Here is a 19,185-nt window from a genome sequence, read left to right as displayed (position 1 = left end):
GGTGGGAAGAGGAATAGTCCAGGTAGCTGTGAGAGTCTGTAGCCTTATAGTAGATATCAGTAGATAAGCCATCTCCAGAGAAAGAGACTGAAAGATCAAGAAAGGGGAGGGGGGTGTCAGAAATAGACCAGGTAAATTTGAGGGCAGGGTGAAAGTTGGAGTCAAAGTTAATGAAGTCAATGAGCTCAGCATGCGTGCAGGCGGCAGTGCCAATGCAGTCGTCGATGTAGCAAAGGAAAAGAGGGGGACGGATACCCGTATAGACTTGGAACATGGACTGTTCCACAAAGCCAACAAAAAGGCAGACATAACTGGGATCCATACGGCTGCCCATGGTTACACCTTTGGTTTGGAGGAAGTGGGTGGAGTCAAAGGAGAAATTATTAAGAGTAAGGACTAATTGCATTGGAAGGAGGAGAACTGGTTAGGTCTGGAATCCAAAAGAAGCAGAGAGCTTTGAGACCTTCCTGGTGGGGGATGGATGTATATAGGGACTGGACATCCATGGTGAAAATAAGGCTGTGGGGGCCAGGGAACTTAAAACCATTGAAAAAATTCAGAGCGTGAGAAGTGTCACGGACATAGGCGGGAAGGGATTGAACAAGGGGGGATAAAACAGCGTCAAGGTATGCAGAAATGAGTTCGGTGGGGCAGGAGCAAGCTGAGACAATGGGTCTACCTGGACAGGCAGGTTTGTGGATCTTGGGTAGGAGGTAGAAATGGGAAGTGCCGGGTGTGGGAACTATGAAGTTGGTGACAGTGGATGGGAGTTCCCCAGAACTGATAAGGTTGGTTATGGTGTGGGAGACAATGGCCTGGTGCTCCTTAGTGGGGTTATGATGAGATTGAGGGGTAAATAAGAGGAGATATCAACGAGTTGTCGCTGTGCCTCGGGAAGGCAGAGTACACTCACAATGAAAACAGCCAAGGTTCCCGCACTGGTTAAGGGCTAACTATTGCAATGACTTCTGGGAGTTGCTGTGCAAAATGTGAATCAGGCGGACTACTGATTCCATCATGCAACGCGCATCCACCGTCACGTGATCCGAAAATGGAGGTCTCTGTGGTTAGGTGGTATGAAGGCCGCTGTCGTTAAACTCAGGATAGACCTATCGTGGCTTGGAGTAAATTGCAACCAGCAGAAGAATGCAGAAAATAAAGTCTCTTATGTCCCGTCAGGTAATGGCGCATTGCTCTGGAGTGTGAATGGGTTTTAAACCAAATTATTGTCTAGGCCTGAGGTCTCGGCAGGAGCTCGCCTCAGGTTTAAAGGGACTCTTACAACAGCAGGGGCAGAGGTGGGGAAGAAGAGACTGTTGTTGGGGCTGATCCCATTAACCAGCGTGGGGGGGGGGTGAATCCTTCAACGGGGTGAGAAGGAGACGTCTGGGGCTGCTGTCTACACAGTTGGTGTGTTTGAGCTGGGCGTACATTCATTCTTTCAAGCTTGTAATTTAAGAGCCCATTCACAGGTGAATCTTAAGTGTAGGAGGAATTGACTTAAGAGGAAAAGCTGAAGAGGTTGGGTCTGTACCCGATGGATTTTAAATGATTGAGCGATGTTATTATGGAGAAAAGGATCTTTGGTGGGGGGAGTGAGATTTCACAGGATAAATGCTGGGAGGATGTTTCTCCTTTTGAGAGAATCAAAGACCAAATGTTCTTTCTTTTGAATTCCTTATCCAAAAAAATGTCATGTCTGATTTCTTGAATGTACTCAAAACTTAAAACAATTTTAAATCAGTTAAGGAACTGAGCTGGAGGTTGGGTGAGAAAGTGGACTTCTAAGCAAATTTTATCTGCCTTGATTTTATTAAATGATGTGGCAAATTTATAGGACTGAAAAGTCTACCCCTGCTTCCATTTCTTAAGCTCTTAAAAGAGTATGATGGTACTGTGTGTTTTTTTTTCTGTGTGTAACAAATGGTCTGCCAGAGGAACTTGGTGGGTCCAGTAGAATCAATGGGAATACAGGAATTGTCCATGTTTCCAGTCAAACTCCCGTATCAGGACGTGTTTTCTTGCAGTCATAATTCAGAAATGATGTAAGTTCAGCAGTATCAAAAAGCAAAGAAAATGAGTTGGAATAGTATGGAATACACTTTGATAATTTAAAAATGTATAGTGTGTCTTGATAAAAAAAAATTGTTGGGAAGATATGCTGTCAAATTACACTCACCAGAGGTACCACAAATGCTGGAGATCTTGAACAACTCTCAAGTTGCTGGAGGAAGATAGCAATAAATAGCCAATATTTCAGAGTGGAACTTTTTATCAGGACTGGAAAGGAAAGGGGCAGTACCAAAGGCTGGTCTCACCTGACACCTGCCAGCTTGTACTACTCTCCCTCCCCCACCATATTATTATGTTTTCTGTCCCCTTCCTTTCCCGTCCTGTTGAAGGGTCTCAAGTCTGAAACATTGACTGTCAAATTATACTGTTGTTTTATTGACGTTATTTGAGTGAATTATCCTGGTAGAAAAACTCATCAAATTCAAAAAGTGAATGGCGACTTGTTAAAATATGTGATCCTATGGGGAAGGGTGAATGTAGTGTGCACGTTTCATGTGGGAGAATCTAAAACTAAGGTTCTCAGTTTAACAATAAGTGTTTGCCCATTAAAAGCAGATGGGATAGAAATGTTTTCTTGAACCCTAAGAAACTTATGCTTTTCAAAGGACATAGAAAGCAGTGCTGTTTAAGACTTTATTGCTTGATAGGGAATGGGTTGAAAGCTTGTTGTGCGTGGGCAGGGTTGGGAAGTCAAATTTACAATAAGGTCAGCTATCATTTTACAAAATGATCAAATGTGCTTGAATGGCTGGGTGTCTTACTCCTGCTAGGATATATGCTCATTTGCATCTACGGAAACAGCTTGATGACCTTTTATTTGAACCGGGTAACATGTGAAAAATACCCATGCTGGAAATACTGTCTTGGTTAGGCAGTATCTGTAGTATATGGAAAGGGTTTTCAGATTTCCAGCACACTGTTTACTCAGTTCTCCCAGCCTTGATAAGAAGTTAACTGTTGAAATTCACATCAACTCTTGGTCTTTCTTCTGCTGCCTAATTCACTGGATATTTTCAACTTTTCAGAATTGCAGTCAGGTTTAATATCACTGGCATATGTCTTGATGTTTGTTAACTTTGTGGTAGCAGGGGAATTGTGAGTTGGTGGATCGGGCAGGAACAGTCACAGACGGACTGTTCTTGTTTGAGCGACTAACTGAGTGAGGCCCCGGGTGCTTTGAATAAAGAGTTTGTACTTATACGGTCTCTGAGTGACTTCAGTCTGGATTTGACATCCACAAATTTGATGGAATTTTTAAATATGATGACAGGTGGACTTGATATGGTACACCTAGACTTGAAAGTTTTTGGAAAAATGTCATATAAAACAGAAGGATATGGTTTAAAAGAGATGCTGATGTCTTTAAGGTATTGTTGGTGATGTGACAGGTAAATTGTTTTTCATCTTGAGGTGTACCCCAGAGTTAATAATGGGACAATTAATTTATCTATGTTAATGAAGTTGAATTTGGAATGCAAGTCACAATTTTTAAACTTGCAGGTGACACAAATCTTTTGTGAATTGTGAGAAAAATGCTGATAGATTGCAATAGTTTGTAACTTTAGTTTGAGGAATCAGAGGAGGCTGATAGTAAAGCAAATTAAGACTGAAAAGGGATGCAGAGGTACAGTGATCTGGGAGTATGTGCTCACAAATAATTTTTGCGAATAATTGTGGATAATAAGATGCATAAGATTAATAAAACATACCATAATTAGTAAGGTTGGGCAGCGACACCTCAGCACAATTATCCTCAACACTCGTGCCGCATAAGGCTATGTCCTCAGTCTCCCCTGAACTCCCTATGAACTCACCACTCTACCTAGTTTCTGCTTTAACTCCATCTACAAGTTTATAGATGGCACCACCTTAATGGGCTGAATCTCAAGTAACAATGAGTCAGAGTACAAGAAGGAGAAAACAGGCCATTTAATGCTCTATCAACCTTCTCAATGTCAGAAAAAACAGAACTGGTCATTTATGTCATAAATGACATAAATTTCTGTTCACATCAATGGTGCTGAGGGCAAGAGGATTGAGAGCAAGTTCCTAGGAGTGAACATTACCAATAGCCTGTCCTCATCTAGCCACAAAGACACCACGATCAAGGAAACTCACTGATTACTTCAGGAGGCTAAAGAAATTTGGCACGCTCTTCATGCCTCTCTCCAATTTTTATCAATGCACCACAGAAAGCATCCTATCTGGATGCATCTGGGCTTGGTATGGCCACTGCTCTGCCCATGACTGCAATAAGCTGCAAAGAATGGTGGACACAGCCCGGCATATCACAGAAACCAGCTCTAGTTCCTCCTTCCATGTTTTATGCATCTTGATGCCTCAATAAAGTAGCAGACATAATCAAAGACCTCCTCTATCCCAGGAATCCTCTCTTCTTTTTCCCTTTGCGCAGAAGATACAAAAGCCTAAAAGCACATATCACCAGGCTCAAGTACATTTTCTGTCCCGCTGTTATAAATTATTGAACAGTATCCTAGTACAATAAGATGGACACTTGACCTCAATCTTACCTCATTCTCACCTTGTACCTTATTGTCTGTCTGCACTACACTTTCTCTAACTTTAACAGAATGCAGAATGCTTATTGTTTTCCTTTGTACTACCTCAGTGAACTGTGTAAAGAAATAATCTGTGGATGCTATGCAATACAAGCTTTTTCACTGCCTTGGTACATGTGACAGTAATAAACCAACTTATCAATTTATACAGTTCTGATCTCTGATAGAGAAAGGGTTTGAAAATAGGAAAATCATGCAGAACGCTTTCACAATATTTGTCTGACTTCGGAATCTTTTTCCCAGGTCCAAAATGTCAAATACTAGAGGGGATAGTTTGAAAGATTTACAAGGCATCTTTATTTTACATTGAGTGGCAAGTGCCTGAGATACACTGTCAGGGGAAGTGGTGGAAGCACATTCAATAGCAGTGTTCAAGAGGCATTTGTGAGTATAAGAACAGGCCAGGGGGTGGAAGGATGTCGACCTTCCGGAGCGAGAAGAGATTAGTCAGCATTAACATCGTGGCTGAAAGGCCTGTTCTTGTGCAGGAATCAGAATCGGGTTTATTATCATTGGCATGTGATGTGAAATTTGATAACTTAGCAGCAAAAGTTCAATGCAATACATAATATAGAAGAGAAAAAAAAATCAATTACACTATACATTGAATAAATTAAAAACATGCAAAAAACAGAAATACAGGTTTCCCCTGCTATTCGAAGGTAGAGCGTTCCTATAAAATGGTTCGTAAGCCGGAATGTCGTAAAGTGAAGAAGCAATTACCATTAATTTATATGGGAAAAATTTGTGAGCGTTCGCAGACCCAAAAAATAACCTACCTAATCATGCCAAATAACACATAAAACCTAAAATAGCAGTAACATATAGTAAAAGCAGGAATGATCATATAAATACACAGCCTATATAATGTAGGAATACTTTTCTGCAATTATTGCAGCACTGTCCACTGCAGCGAAAATCTCACGCAAGCGCTCCCGGCAGAAACACACAGTGGAAGTGCTCTCGGCAGAAGCACTCTTTCCAGTAACCTTTAAGTTATGAAGCTACCAAATAACACCTAAAAATACACAGCCTATATAAAGTGGAAATAATGTATGTACAGTGTAGTTCCACTTACCGGAATCGGGAAGACAGTGAGCACACTGATGATGGTGTGCTAGGCTGAGTCGTCAGAGGTTGGGGTGGTGGGAGGTGAGGAGACTGGGGTGTCATCGTCGTCTGTTTCCATCAAGGCAGGCAGGTCACCTTCTTCTATGTCTGCCTGCCTCGATGTCAAAGGTTCAGGTTTGTCATCTGCTGTGGCTGATGTGGAAGGCTTGAAAAACGACAGTATGCTTGACTGCTTTGCCTCACCCGTTTTTCTATCATACACTTCTTTATAAGCACTCAAACCATCCTGCAAATATGCCCTAAACATACATATCCTTTCAAAATTAAAGTCATACTTTTCTGCAATCATTGCAGCATTGTCAATATCAGCAAAAATCTTATACAATTGCTTCACATTCAGTTCCTGGATGACTTCACTTCCGGGCCATTTGGTGCTGCGTTCGACTTCAATTGTTATCCTTTCCTCTTCATCAGCTCTTCATCTCTCAGTTCTTGGTCATGGGATGACAAAACCTCTTCAACATCATCTTCGTCAACTTCCACAAACCCTTAGCCAAACTTACTATATCCTTACTTTGTTCACCACGATCGAAATGCTTAATTATGTCTAGTTTTACGCTAAGTGTAACACCTTATGCGCTCTTTTAGGCTTTTCCAATACCTTAGAACTCATCTTGCTAGTGGATGCACAAAATAAATAAACATAAAGCACAGATGCTCACAGGCACGTGTTTAAGCAATGCCGGCTAGAATGCAGTTCCGGGGGAGGAGCTTGACTGCTCGGTGCGCGTGCTACCTTTCTTCGTGCCCTACCTTTTTCGGGCACTGCCTTTTATCGTAACAGTGAAAATACCTTCTGTTAGTGAAAACAGGTAACTAATGTAGGTCTTTCGTAACTGCGAGGTGTCGTAAAGCGAACATTTGAAAATGGGGGGGCACCTGTACTATATATTAAAAAAGTGAGGTAGTGTCCAAGGGTTCAATGTCCATTTAGGAATCAGATGGCAGAGGAGAAGAAGTTCTTCTTGATTCACTGAGTGTGTGCCTTCAGGCTTCTCTACCTCCTACCTGGTGGTAAAAGTGAGAAAAGGGCATGCCCTGGGTGCTGGAGGTCTTTTCTGAAACACCATTCCCTGAAGATGTCTTGGATACTTTGTAGGTTAGTACCCGAGATGGAGCTGACTAGATTTACACCCCTCTTCAGCTTCTTTTGGTCCTGTGCAGTGCCCCCCCCCAACAGACAGTGATGCAGCCTGTCAATGCTCTCCATTGTACAACTATAGAAGTTTCACTGAGTATATTTGTTGACATGCCAAATCTCTTCAAACTCCTAATGAAGTATAGCTGATAGCTGCTGTCTTGCCTTCTTTATAACTACATCGATATGTTGGGACCAGGTTAGATCCTCAGAGATCTTGACACCCAAGAACTTGGAACTGCCCACTCTCTCCACTTCTGATCCCTCTATGAGGTTTGGTATGTCCACAATCAGCTCTTTCGTCTTACTGACGTTGAGTGCCAGGTTGTTGCTGCAGCACCACTCCACTAGTTGGCATATCTCACTCCTGTATTCTCTCTTGTCACCACCTGAGATTCTACAAACAAATTTATAGATGATATTTGAGCTGTGCCTAGCCACACAGTTATGTGTGTATAGAGAGTAGAGCTGTGGGCTAAGCACACATCCCTGAGGTGCACCAGTGTTGATTGTCAGTGAGGAGGAGATGTTATCACTAATCTGCACAGGTTGTGGTCTTCCAGTTAGGAAGTCGGGGATCCAGTTGCAGAGGGAGGTACAGAGGCCCAGGTTCTGCAACTTCTCAATCAGGATTGTGGTAATGATGGTATTAAATGCTGAGCTATAGTCGATGAGCATCATCCTGACATGGGTGTTTGTGTTGTCTAGGTGGTCTAAAGCCATGTGGAGAACCATTGAGATTGTGTCTTCCGTTGACCTATTGTGGCGATAGGCAAATTGCAATGGGTCCAGGTCCTTGCTGAGGCAGGAGTTCAGTCTAGTCATGACCAACCTCTCAAAGCATTTCATCACTGTAGATGTGAGTGCTACCGGGCGATAGTCATTTAGGCAGCTCATGTTATTCTTCTTTGGCACTGGTATAATTGTTGCCTTTTTGAAGCAAGTGGGAACTTCCGCCCATAGCTGTGAGAGGTTGAAAATGTCCTTGAATACTCCCGCCAGTTGGTTGGCGCAGGTTTTCATAGCCTTACCAGGTACTCCATCAGGACTTTCTGCTTTGTGAGGGTTCACTCTCTTTAAAGACAGCCTAACGTCAGCTTCTGAGACGGCGATCACAGGGTTGTCAGGTGCAGCTGTAGTTGTGTTCTCTCTTCCAAATTGGGCATAGAAGGCGTTGAGTTCATCTGGTAGTGAAGCATCGCTGCCATTCATTGCTCTATGTTCTATTTCTTGTTGGCTTATTACTGGCAGGATGTGAGGCTAGAAAGGGTCTGGAGATGAGTTACGAGAATGGTTCCTGGTATACAGATTACATTTACAAAGGTAAATTGGAGAGGCTGGGATGTCTTTGGAGAAAAGTAGTTGAAGGAAGATTTCCTGGAGGAATATGAAATCACAAAGGAGCTGAATTGAATAGGTTGTGACATGCTGCTTCTTTCCAATGAGGGTTTAAATATTGCAAATCCCAGATATTCTCGTTGGTGAGACAGAACCTGTTTGAGATGTCGAAGTGTTAGGATGGACTGTAGTGTTTGATAGAGTCCACATCAAGGTCTCTTGGGGCTTGCATGGTGGGTAGGGGTGGGGGCATTGATGCTTTTGTTGGAGCAAATGGGGGGAGGGGAAGGATTTAAATGCTTGATGCAGTGCTTTGAACAGACTGCAATTTGCCTATCACCACAATGGGTGTACAGCAGGTGCGATCTCAATTGCTCTCCACCCAGCCTTGGATCACCTGGACATTGCAAATACCTATATCAGAATGTTGTTGCTTGACTATAACTCAGTTTTTAACACGAACATTCCTACAGTCCAGATCGAAAAGCGACAGAATCTAGTTGTCTGTACCTCCTTCTGTAACTGGATCCTTGCCTTCCTAACAAGAAGACCACAATCTGTGTGGATTAGAAATATCATCTCCACCTCGCTGACAATTAACACTGGCGCTCCACAGGGTGTGTGCCTATTCTCTACATCTATGACTGTGGTTAGGTGTAGTGCAAACAGCATCTAAATTTGCTGATGATACAACCATTGTTGGCCGAATTTCAGATGGTGATGAAAGGGTGTACAGGAGTGAGATATATCAGTTATTGTGTGGTGTTGCAGCAACAACCTTGCACTCAATATCAGCAAGATCACAGAGTTGATTGTGAACATAAGTGGACAGAGCGAACATTTTCAAGTTCCTGGGTATCAATATCTCTGGGGACCTAACCTGGACACAAAATATTGATGCATTAATAAAGAAGCCAACAGCAGCTATACTTCATTAGGAGTTTGATATTATTTGGTTTGTCAACTAAAACATTCAAAAACTTCTACAAACATACTGTGGAGAGCATTCTGAGTGGCTGCATCAGAGTCTGGTGTTGGGGGTGTGTGTAGGTGGTAGTGTCTATTGCAGAAGATTGAAATGTTCCAGAAACATATAAAATTAGTCAGCTCTATCTTGGGTACCAGCCTCCATGGTATCCAAGATATCTTCAAGGAACAGCATCTTAGGAAGGCAGCGTCCATCATTAAGGAATCTCACCAGCCAGAACGTGCCCTGTTACTATTAGGAAGGAGGGACAGAAGCCTGAAGGCACACACTCAGGCTACGTCCACACTACACCGGATAAATCCATAACCGAAGCTTTTTCTCTTCGTTTTTACCCTCTGTCCACACTAAAACGGCATTTTTGTCCCCCGAAAACGGAGAGTTTCAGAAACGCTGTTCAGAGTGTGTAATTTTGAAAATGCCTGACTGGCTGGAGCAGTGTGGATGGAGTAACCAGAGAAATCTAAAAGCGCTGTCATGATGTGCCGAAAAGATGGTGATGGCAGCGCGCCATTTCATTGTTTTCTTGAACGCAGCCTAACAATTTCAAAACAGACGGCAACGAGACTGAAGCCAGAAGAGTTAGAAATGTACTCACCAAATACCTTGACCCATAACTTACTGAATAAGTAAGTATACTCACTTTGCCCTGTTTTCTGTCCTTGCTCATATGAAGGTGGTTTACCTATTTATGCAAGTACTTCTCTGACAATAGATGTGTAACAGCCTAATGTAACATTGTATGGAAATACAAGATAACACTGATGCAGACATGTTTTATACATTTAACAAGGGGCTTTATTAATGCAACAGAGTTAGTCAGTTTTTCAATGTTCGTCGTCAGCTGGGTCATACTGTCTGTGAACTCCCTGTCGGTTGCCTCCATATGCTCCAGTATTTGTTTTTTTTAGTTTTAAGTCCTCCTGCGCGAGAGCCAGCAGCTGCCCGTCATTTAAGTTTTTCTAGTCTGTAACTGAACAAACATGCACCGTCTTTCACAGCGAGATTCGACACCAAACATGTCGCTTGTTTTCAGTAGATGTGTCCTGTGCATGCGCAGTAGGAGGAGATTTGCCAAAATATCCATTTCAATGTGGACAGAGATATTTTTTAAAATGCCCAGTGTGGACGCCTATCGTTTTTACATGAAACTGGCATTTTCAAAATTATCCAGTCTAGTGTGGACGTAGCCTAAGTGATTAAGGAACAGCTTCTTCCCCTCTGCCTTCCGAGTTCTAAATGAACATTGAACCCATGAACACTTCCCCACTTGGATTTTTCACTATTTATTTTAACTCCACGATTTAATATACATACATACATACTTAATGTAACTCAGTTTTTTCTATTTATCATGTATTCCATTGTACTGCTGTAAAGTTAATGAATTTCCTGACATATGCTGGTGATACTAAATCTGATTCTGATACATTTGCTGCTGTTTGTGTGTTTGGGGGGTTCTTTGGGGTTCTACTGTCTTTCTGTCATTTATTCTTTTGGGAGGGGTTTCTCTTTCATGGATATTTGTGAAGAGTATGAATTTCAGGTTGTATACTGTATACACGCTCTGATATTAAACTGAACCATTGAAAAGTGAAGAAAATTTGGAATTATATTATGTAGTGTGTGTTAGAATGTATTGCCAGAGTGTCGTTTGTGCTCTGGCTTGATCGTGGCATTCAAATGTGAATCTGACAAAACATAATGGAGAAATACATGCAGAGAAATGCCTCCAGGTGAAACTAGAGTTGCTCTGTTGGAGAGCCATCATTGCACATGATGGGGTGAATGGCCTCCTATTCTGTAACTATTCTGCAATTTCTTTTGCTTTTGAGTTACATAAAACAATTTCATTTATGAGCGCTCTTCTTTTTCCTCATTGAAAACTAGATAGTTCCATCAATTTTTTTGTCTTTGTTAGGAAGTATTCTGAATTCATGTGCATATAATAGATATTACTTCAGTAAAGAACCAGTCTTCAGTTCTTTTTGTAATTGTAAGTAAATTCAAGAAGCATGCAAATTCAGTTCTTACTGCAAATTGCAAGCAGTAAATTAGCCCACAGACTAAGATTGCATATGTAGAAGCCACACATTAAAGCAATGAGATTGTGTTAATTGGTTTGCATCAAACCAGGAAACATGGGTTTTGTACCACTGTGACTTAAGTTCATACTGGCAGACCTGATTGATGTTCTTATTCAGCATATGAAATGTGGTTACAGATATAGGCAATCAATACTTTTTGTGTACACAGAGACAGCCCTGACAACATTAATTTTGGATGCCTGACTCTTTGCCATCAGAAGTTTTTAGAATATTTGTCTTAATCACTTTTTCCTTAAGGCATCTGGATCTTCAGTAAGGACTTCAATTACAATGTGCTTCCAAAGGAACCATTTGTCAACTGAAAATATTGAAGTTAACAATGTCATTGTAACTTTTCAAATTCTATTGAATCAACTTCTGTTTTTACTTTTGATCTTAAGGGTCAAAAATGTGATGTACCTTTCGGTTTGTGATGAATAAAGCCTACATATCACCAGCTCCAGTGTCTCTCCGGTCGGTGACTTTGATCACAGTCACAACAGCTTTGCATTTCTGATTGTATGTATTCCCCCCCACCTCGTTTTGTTTCATGTGTATTCAGTGCAATATCATGACGTGAGTCCCAAGTTGTGTTGCAATGTAAGAATGATGCACTGCGCAACATGATTTACTGGAGCATGTTTGCTTAATATTTTAACTGTATTAAGTATCATGGGACTTGGTTTTGGAGATGTTGATACATATTGGAGCAGTGTAATAATGAGACAGTTGAGCACAATCAATGATTTCCCTAATGATTATTACTCACATACGAACTAAGAGAGCTAATTCTTTTGAAGGATGTTCTAGTATATTTTTAACTGCCTTGCTATGGTACTGATAGTTTGTGAAGCTTAAATAGTTTTAAATATTTGTAGTTATGGGCAACACCATGATTTGGACAGTCCACACCAAGGTAGTGTGAAAAGAGCTAGTTTTTTTAAAATCATAATGGCGATTGAGGTTTTGAGGGCAGAGTTTCACGGCAGTTGCTCTGATTTGAGGAATGACCGATCAGCAAGAGGCACTGTGTAAAAAGAGCAACCTTTCACTCAGGTCTGTGAACAAGATTTAAAAAGCAGAGCTTTGAGCCAGTTTTCTCTGCTTTGAGGAGCGACCAGTCAGCAAGAAGCATTCAATAGAAAGGGCCAATAAGAATAATCCAAGTGCAAGCAGAGTCACCATTATTGGAGTGGCCATTCTTCTGCAGTGTGCCAGTCTTCAGAGTGGCTTTGGCTCATGAGGCTTGGGTGAAGTAGATTGTCTTGTAAGTTACTCTTCCTGTTCTTATTTGTTCATTGCTTATCATCTATTAGTGCATAGTATAGTGAGAATGGCTCCAGGTGCAGTGTTTTGTACTGTGTATGGGATGTGGGAAGTCTCGGAGACTATATAACTTTACATACTATTGTGGTTGATGACCAATCAAGGGGGGAGCACCGTGACTGGATCTCTGGCATTGAGTCTGGTGCTGTGGCTCAGAGAAGCAGAGAGGTGAAGAGGACTGTAATGTTGATATGAGATTCCTTAGTCAGGGCAGTAGAGAAGAGGTTCTGTCGGTGCAATAGAGACACCCGGATGATACCAGGATCAGGGATCTCTTTGATCTTGTCCATGGCATTCTCAAGGGTGAGGGTGAGCAGCCAGAAGTCTTGGTACATATTGGCACCAATAACATAGGTGGACAATGTGAGGAGGTCCTGAAGAGAGATTTTAGGGAGCTAGGTAGAAAGCTGTGAAACAGGACTTCCAGGGTAGTTATCGCTGGATGGCTGCATGTGCCATGTGTCAGTGAGTGTAAGGATGGGATAATTTGGCAGATGAATGTATGACTGAGGAGCTGGGTCAGAAGTTCAGATTTATGGATTATTGGGATCTCTTCTAGGGAAGGTATGTCTTGTACAAAAGGATAGGGTTACACCTGAACCTGAGGGGGTCTAATATCCTTGCGGGCAGGTTGGCTAGAGTTGTTTAAACTAATTTGGTAGGGGGATGGGAACCGGAGTGACAGTGCTGAAGATGAGGTAGTTGGTTTACAAACAGAGGCAACGTGTAGTGCGACTCCTAGCAAGGAGAAGCTGAAGAATGGGGTAAGATTGTAGTCAACAGGATGAGTTGCAACGCAAAAGGCAGACAAAATAGTAAAAGGTGAATACAGGACTAAAGGTGTTATATTGGTACGTGCTCAGTATACGGAATAATGTCAATAAACTTGTAGCACAGTCACAGATTGGCAAGTATGATGTTGTAGGCATCACCGAATCATGGCCGAAAGAAGACTATAGCTAGGAACATAATGTCCAATGTACCAAAAGGAATATGCAGGAAGACAGAGGGGGTGGCATGGCTCTATTGGTTAAAAAATTAAATTTAAATCATTAGAAAGAGATGACATAGGGTTAGAAGATGTTGAATCATTGTGGATAGAGCTAAGGAACTGCAAAGGTAAAAAGTCCCTGATCAAAGTTATATACAGATGCCCCCCCCCCCCCCCCAAAACAGCAAGGATGTGATTTACAAGTTCTAAAGGGAGATGGAAAACGCATGCCAAAATGGCATTTTTACAATAGTTATGGGGGATTTCAATATGCAGGTAGATTGGGAAAATCAGGTTGGTGAGGGATTCTAAAAGAGGGAATTTCTAGAATGCCTATGAGATGGAGAATAGCTTGTGGTTGAGCCTACAAGGGGATCAGATATTCTGGATTGGGGATTGCGCAATGAACTGGAACTGATTATAAGGCAAAGGAACGCTTAGGAAAAAGTGATCATCAAATGATTGAATTCACCCTGAAATTTGAGAAGTTAAAGTCAGATGTACCAGTATTACAGTTGAGTGAAGGAAATTACAGAGGCATAAAAGAGGAGTTGGCCAGAATTGATTGGAAAAGATCACTGGAGGGATGACGGCAGAACAGCAGTGGCTAGAATTTCTGAAAGCAATTTGGAAGGAATAGGATACACACATACCAAAGAGTAAGAAGTATTCTAAATGCAAGATGACACAACTGTAACTAACAAGGGAAGTCAAAGTCAACTTAAAAGCCAAAGAGGGGCCATATAATAGAGCAAAAATAAGTGGGAAGTTAGAGGATTGGAAAGCTTTTAAATAGCAACAGAAGGCAACTAAAAAGTCATTGAGAAGTTAAAGATGGAATATAAAAGAAAGCTAGCCAATAATATTCAAGGGGATATTAAAAGTTTCTTAGATACATAAAGTGTAAACAAAGAGTTGAGAGCGGATATTGGACAATTGGAAAATGATGCTGGAGAGATAGTAATAGGGGACAAGGAAATTGTGGAAGAACTCAATAAGTATTTTGCATCAGTCTTCACTGTGGAAGACACTAGCAGTGTGATGGAACTTCTAGGTGTTGGGGGTCATGAATGTGTAAAGTTACCATTATTAGAGAGAAACTTCTTGGGGAAATTGAAAGGCTTGAAGGTAGATAAGTCACCTGCCCAAATAGTGTATACCCTAGAGTTTTGAAAGAGGTGGCTGAAGGGATTGTAGATGCATTAGTAATCTTTCAAGCATCACTAGATTCTGGAAGACTGGAAAATTGCAAATGTCACTCCACTCTTCAGAAAGGGACAGAGGCAGAAGAAAGGAAATTGTAGGCTATTTAATCTGACCTCAGAGGTTGGGAAGATGTTGGAGTTGATTATTAAGGAAGTGGTTTCGGGGTACTTGGAGGCACATGATGAAATAGGCTGAAGTCAGCATGGCTTCTTCAAGGGAAAATCTTGCCTGACAGATCTGTGGAATTCTTTGAAGAAGTAACAGTCAGGATAGTTGATGTTGTGTACTTGGATTTTCAGAAGGCCTTTGACAAGGTGCCACACATGAGGCTGCTTCACCACCTACAGACGCATGATTACAGGAAACATGTTAGCGTGGATAAAGCAGTGGCTGGTTGGCAGGAGGCAAAGAGTGGGAATAAAAGCCTTTTCTGGTTTTCTTTTTTCCCAGTCCTGATGAAACTTTTTGGCTGAAATGTTGACTGTACTCTTTTCTATTGATGCTGCCTAGCCTGCTGAGTTCCTCCAGCATTTTGTGTGTATTGCTTGGATTTCTAACATCTGCAGATTTTCTTTTGTTTGTGATTAGCCTTTTCTGGTTGGCTGCCTACTGACTAGTGTGTTTTACAAAAATCTGTGATGGTACTGATTCTTTTTACACTATATGCCAATGATTTCAATGATGGAATTGATGGCTTTGTTGCAAAGTTTGCAGACAATATGAAGATAGGTGGAAGGACAGGTAGTTTTGAGGAAGTAGAGAGATGACAGAGGACTTAAACAAATTAAGAAAATGTGCAAAGAAATGGCAGATGGAATACAGTATTGGGAAGTATATGCTCATGCACTTTGGTAGATTCTGTGGTGAGGAAGGCAAATGTGATGTTAGCATTCATTTCAAGAGGACTAGAATATAAAAGCAAGGTTGAAATGTTGAGACTTTATAAAGCACTGGTGAGGCCTTGGAGTATTGTGAGCAGTTTGTCTTAGAAAGGATATGCTGAAATTGGTAAGGGTTCAAAGGAGGTTCACGAAAATGATTCCAGGATTAAATGACTTGTGAAGAGTGTTTGGCTCTGGGCTAGTATTCACTGGAATTTAGAGGTGATTTAATTAAAACCTATTGAATGTTGCCTTGTTGGAGTGGATGTGGAGAGAATGTTTCCTATGGTAGGAGTGTCTTAAGTCCAGAGGGGACAGCCTCAAAATAGAGGGGTGTCTTTTAAGAACGGAGATGAAGAATTTCTTTAGCCAGAGAGCGGCAAATTTGTGGTTACAGGTAGCTGTGGAGGCCAAGGCTTTATGTATATTTAAGGCATCTATTGATAGATTCTTGATTGGTCAGGGCATGAAGGGATGGGGGGGCAGGGGGTGGGAAGGCAGGAGATTGGGGCTGAGAGGAAAAACGGATCAACCATGATGAAATAGCAGAGCAGAGTTGATTGGCCATATGGCTTAATTCTGCTCCTATATCTTATGGTCTTAGGATACAGCTCGTTGAGCTGCTGCCTCTGAGCAACAAGGGTCTGGCATAAATCCTAATCTCAGATGCCATCTGTATTGAGTTAGTGCTTTCTCTTTGTGAATGTATTGATTTCCTCTTTCTTCCATATCCTAGGATATTCAGTTTAGTAAATGAATTGTCCAGTGTAAATTGCCTCCACTGTATAGGTGATTGGTAGATTCAGAGGGGTAATAGATGAGAATGTAAAGAGAATAAAAAATTGGATTAAAGAATGAGTGATAGAATTTAAATCAGACAAGTGCAAGATATTGACTTCAGTAAGATAAACCAGTTCTGGATTTGTGCAGTAAATGGAAGGGGTCCTGGAAGTTGTAGAATAGAGCTTGAGGTATAATAATATAACTGTAGTTTCTTATAAGTGGAGACAGTGCATAGGGTGGTGAAGCAGGTGTTTGTCAACATTATCTTTAATCAGTTCATTGAGTGCAGGGGTTGGAACATCATTTTAAAACTCTATTGAGTTGGTAGTGAGACCACATTTTGGAGTATTGCCTAGTTTTAGGAAGGATGTCATTAAGGTGGAAAGGGTGAAGAAAAAAACTCATGAGAATGTTTCCAGGACTGGAGGGTCTGAGATATAAGAGACTGCATAGGTTGGATTTTTCCCCCTCCTGGACTATAAGAGGCCAAGGGGAGCAGTGTTATGGAGGTATATAAAATCAGAAAGGGAATAATAATGTGAATGATCAATTTTTTCCCATGGTAGGGAGTGTAAAACTGGAGGGCATGGATTTAAGAAGTGGAGGAAGATTCGGAAGCCTTCTCACGGGCAACTTATTCACACAGAGGGTGGTGGGTATATGAAGCGTACGAGAAGAAGCTCTGGTGGGTACAGTATCAAAATTTTAAGACATTTAGAGAGTTACATGGATAGGATGAATTTAGAAGGATATGAGGCTATCTTAGGGAAATGGGACTAACTCAGGTAGGCAACTTTAGTTGAAAGGCTGGTCTCTACACTGAGCCTATGCAGAATTTGTGTAAATGGTTGGTGCTGGCTCAGTGGGCTGCAGGGCCTCCTCCTCTGTTGTATTTATGATTCTCCTCCACAGTTGCTCAGGGATTTGAGGTTTATTTATCATTATGAACAATAATTGTGCAGCATTTAAATTATGAATAATATTAAGTAATACGTTCCAGAATTTTCCTCCTAAACTGGTTGGAAACCATTTTCAATAAAGTCCCAGAATTTAGGTTTGCATGTTTTTGAAAAATGTAATGCCATTAAAGTTTATTAGCACATGATTATGAATCTATGGGTTTGAAAAGTTGTAAAATGAGCTATGAAGGTTATGAAGTGTGAATGATTTTTAAAACATGCGTGGAAAATCGAATGATAGACTCCACCTTGGATAGAGATGTCACCAATACTGATGCAACGTTGCATCCCAGAATGTTGGCAATTCATTTCCTCCCACAGGTTCTGTTTAATCCCTGAGTTTATCTGGCAGGTTGTTTGTTGTGTTAACCCAATTTGATTGCGAGAGGGTGGGGAGAATGGAGACTAAATTGAAAGAAATGCCCCTGCAATTGTCGGAAGCCTGTGAACTATGGTGGAGAGGAATCATAGGCTGAGGAAAAAGTGACAATTCTGCTTAAGTGATAAAATGTGTGTTTGGTCATTGAGACTGGAAACTGCGGTGAATGAAATCTTTAGTTTGAGTTTAAGTGTGCTATTGGTCAATAACACAACAGGCAAAAGGAGTTTGGAGAACTCGAGTAAAGAAAAGCAGGAATTGGAGAAACATCTTGAAGAGGAAAGCATATGACAGTCAGAAGTGAACCCAAACAAATTTGCTTTTGTTCTTGGTGCATCTCTGTTAAGCCAAAAGAATTACCGTAGATTCCGGATTTTAAGCCGCTACTTTTTTCCCACATTTTGAACAGCTTTGAACTTTGCGGCCTATAATCCGAAGCGGCTAATGCATGGTTTTTTTTCATGCCGCCTCGTAAACATTTTGCCTCATAACAGTAGACCAATAAAATTGATGAGTAGTTCACAGAGGTCCAATGAAATTGTACGATAAATCAAGCGCACTTTCACAATTAAATTATTGTAAATCAGTCATTTGTACTCACCCTCATCAACATGGAAAACACTCGAAGCATTGTGCTGCCTACTTAGTTTATAATATTTTCGCTTAGTAATTCATTTTCTAGTTAAAGTTAGAAGAGTTTTAACTACGGTATATTTGTTTTCTGTACTACATCGCGGGATGCTATGACGTCACACCCGGTTTCGCGGTGTCTTGTGGGAAAATGCCGGTTTGCGATAAACGGAAAGGAGGGGGGGAGCGCATTACGCGAGCGGCTTTGGATCTGAGCGGACGCTGCTTTTAAATGCCGTTTGCGATAAACGGAAAGGAGGGGGGGGAGCGCATTACGCGAGCGGCTTTGGATCTGAGCGAACGCTGCTTTTAAGTTAAAGGTGATCAATAACTTTTCCTGGTAGGCTGCAATATATATATTTTTTTACCAGTCGTTAGGAGATATTGGAATGTTGTTCAGTAAAGAAGTATACGCAACGTATATTTAAAAGTAGCCGCGAAAAAAAGCATTTGCAATATGTATTTGTTTTTGTTACCATATGGATTTAATTAAAAGTTAAAAAAATCCTCACGTGTAATATCTTTCTGTGTAAATATCTCATATTACAACGTGGGACACCTGCGGCCGAAAATCCGGTGCGGCCTTTACAATTAAAAAATTGATTTTATTTCTAAAATTAGAGCCAGCGGCTTTTAATCAGGTGCGCTCTGTAGTCCGGAATCTACGGTAGTTTTGAACCAAATACACTTTTGATATAT

The 19,185-nt window shown here is 41.2% G+C and overlaps 1 protein-coding gene across 1 annotated transcript in view; it reads left to right on the top strand.

Moving 5' to 3' along the window:
- The first annotated feature begins 1,041 nt into the window (after positions 1-1,041).
- vps50 (VPS50 EARP/GARPII complex subunit) overlaps positions 1,042-19,185 on the top strand; it is a 203,743-nt gene continuing 185,599 nt past the window's right edge. Inside the window, exon 1 of the mRNA XM_073054232.1 lies at positions 1,042-1,179. Coding sequence (XP_072910333.1) covers positions 1,147-1,179 — 33 coding nt within the window. The 5' untranslated portion in view covers positions 1,042-1,146. The remainder of the gene's footprint in view (positions 1,180-19,185) is intronic.

Source organism: Hemitrygon akajei, chromosome 8 (genome assembly GCF_048418815.1).
Source record: "Hemitrygon akajei chromosome 8, sHemAka1.3, whole genome shotgun sequence".
Classification (NCBI taxonomy): domain Eukaryota; kingdom Metazoa; phylum Chordata; class Chondrichthyes; order Myliobatiformes; family Dasyatidae; genus Hemitrygon; species Hemitrygon akajei.
This window is presented reverse-complemented; position numbering and strand designations above follow the sequence as displayed.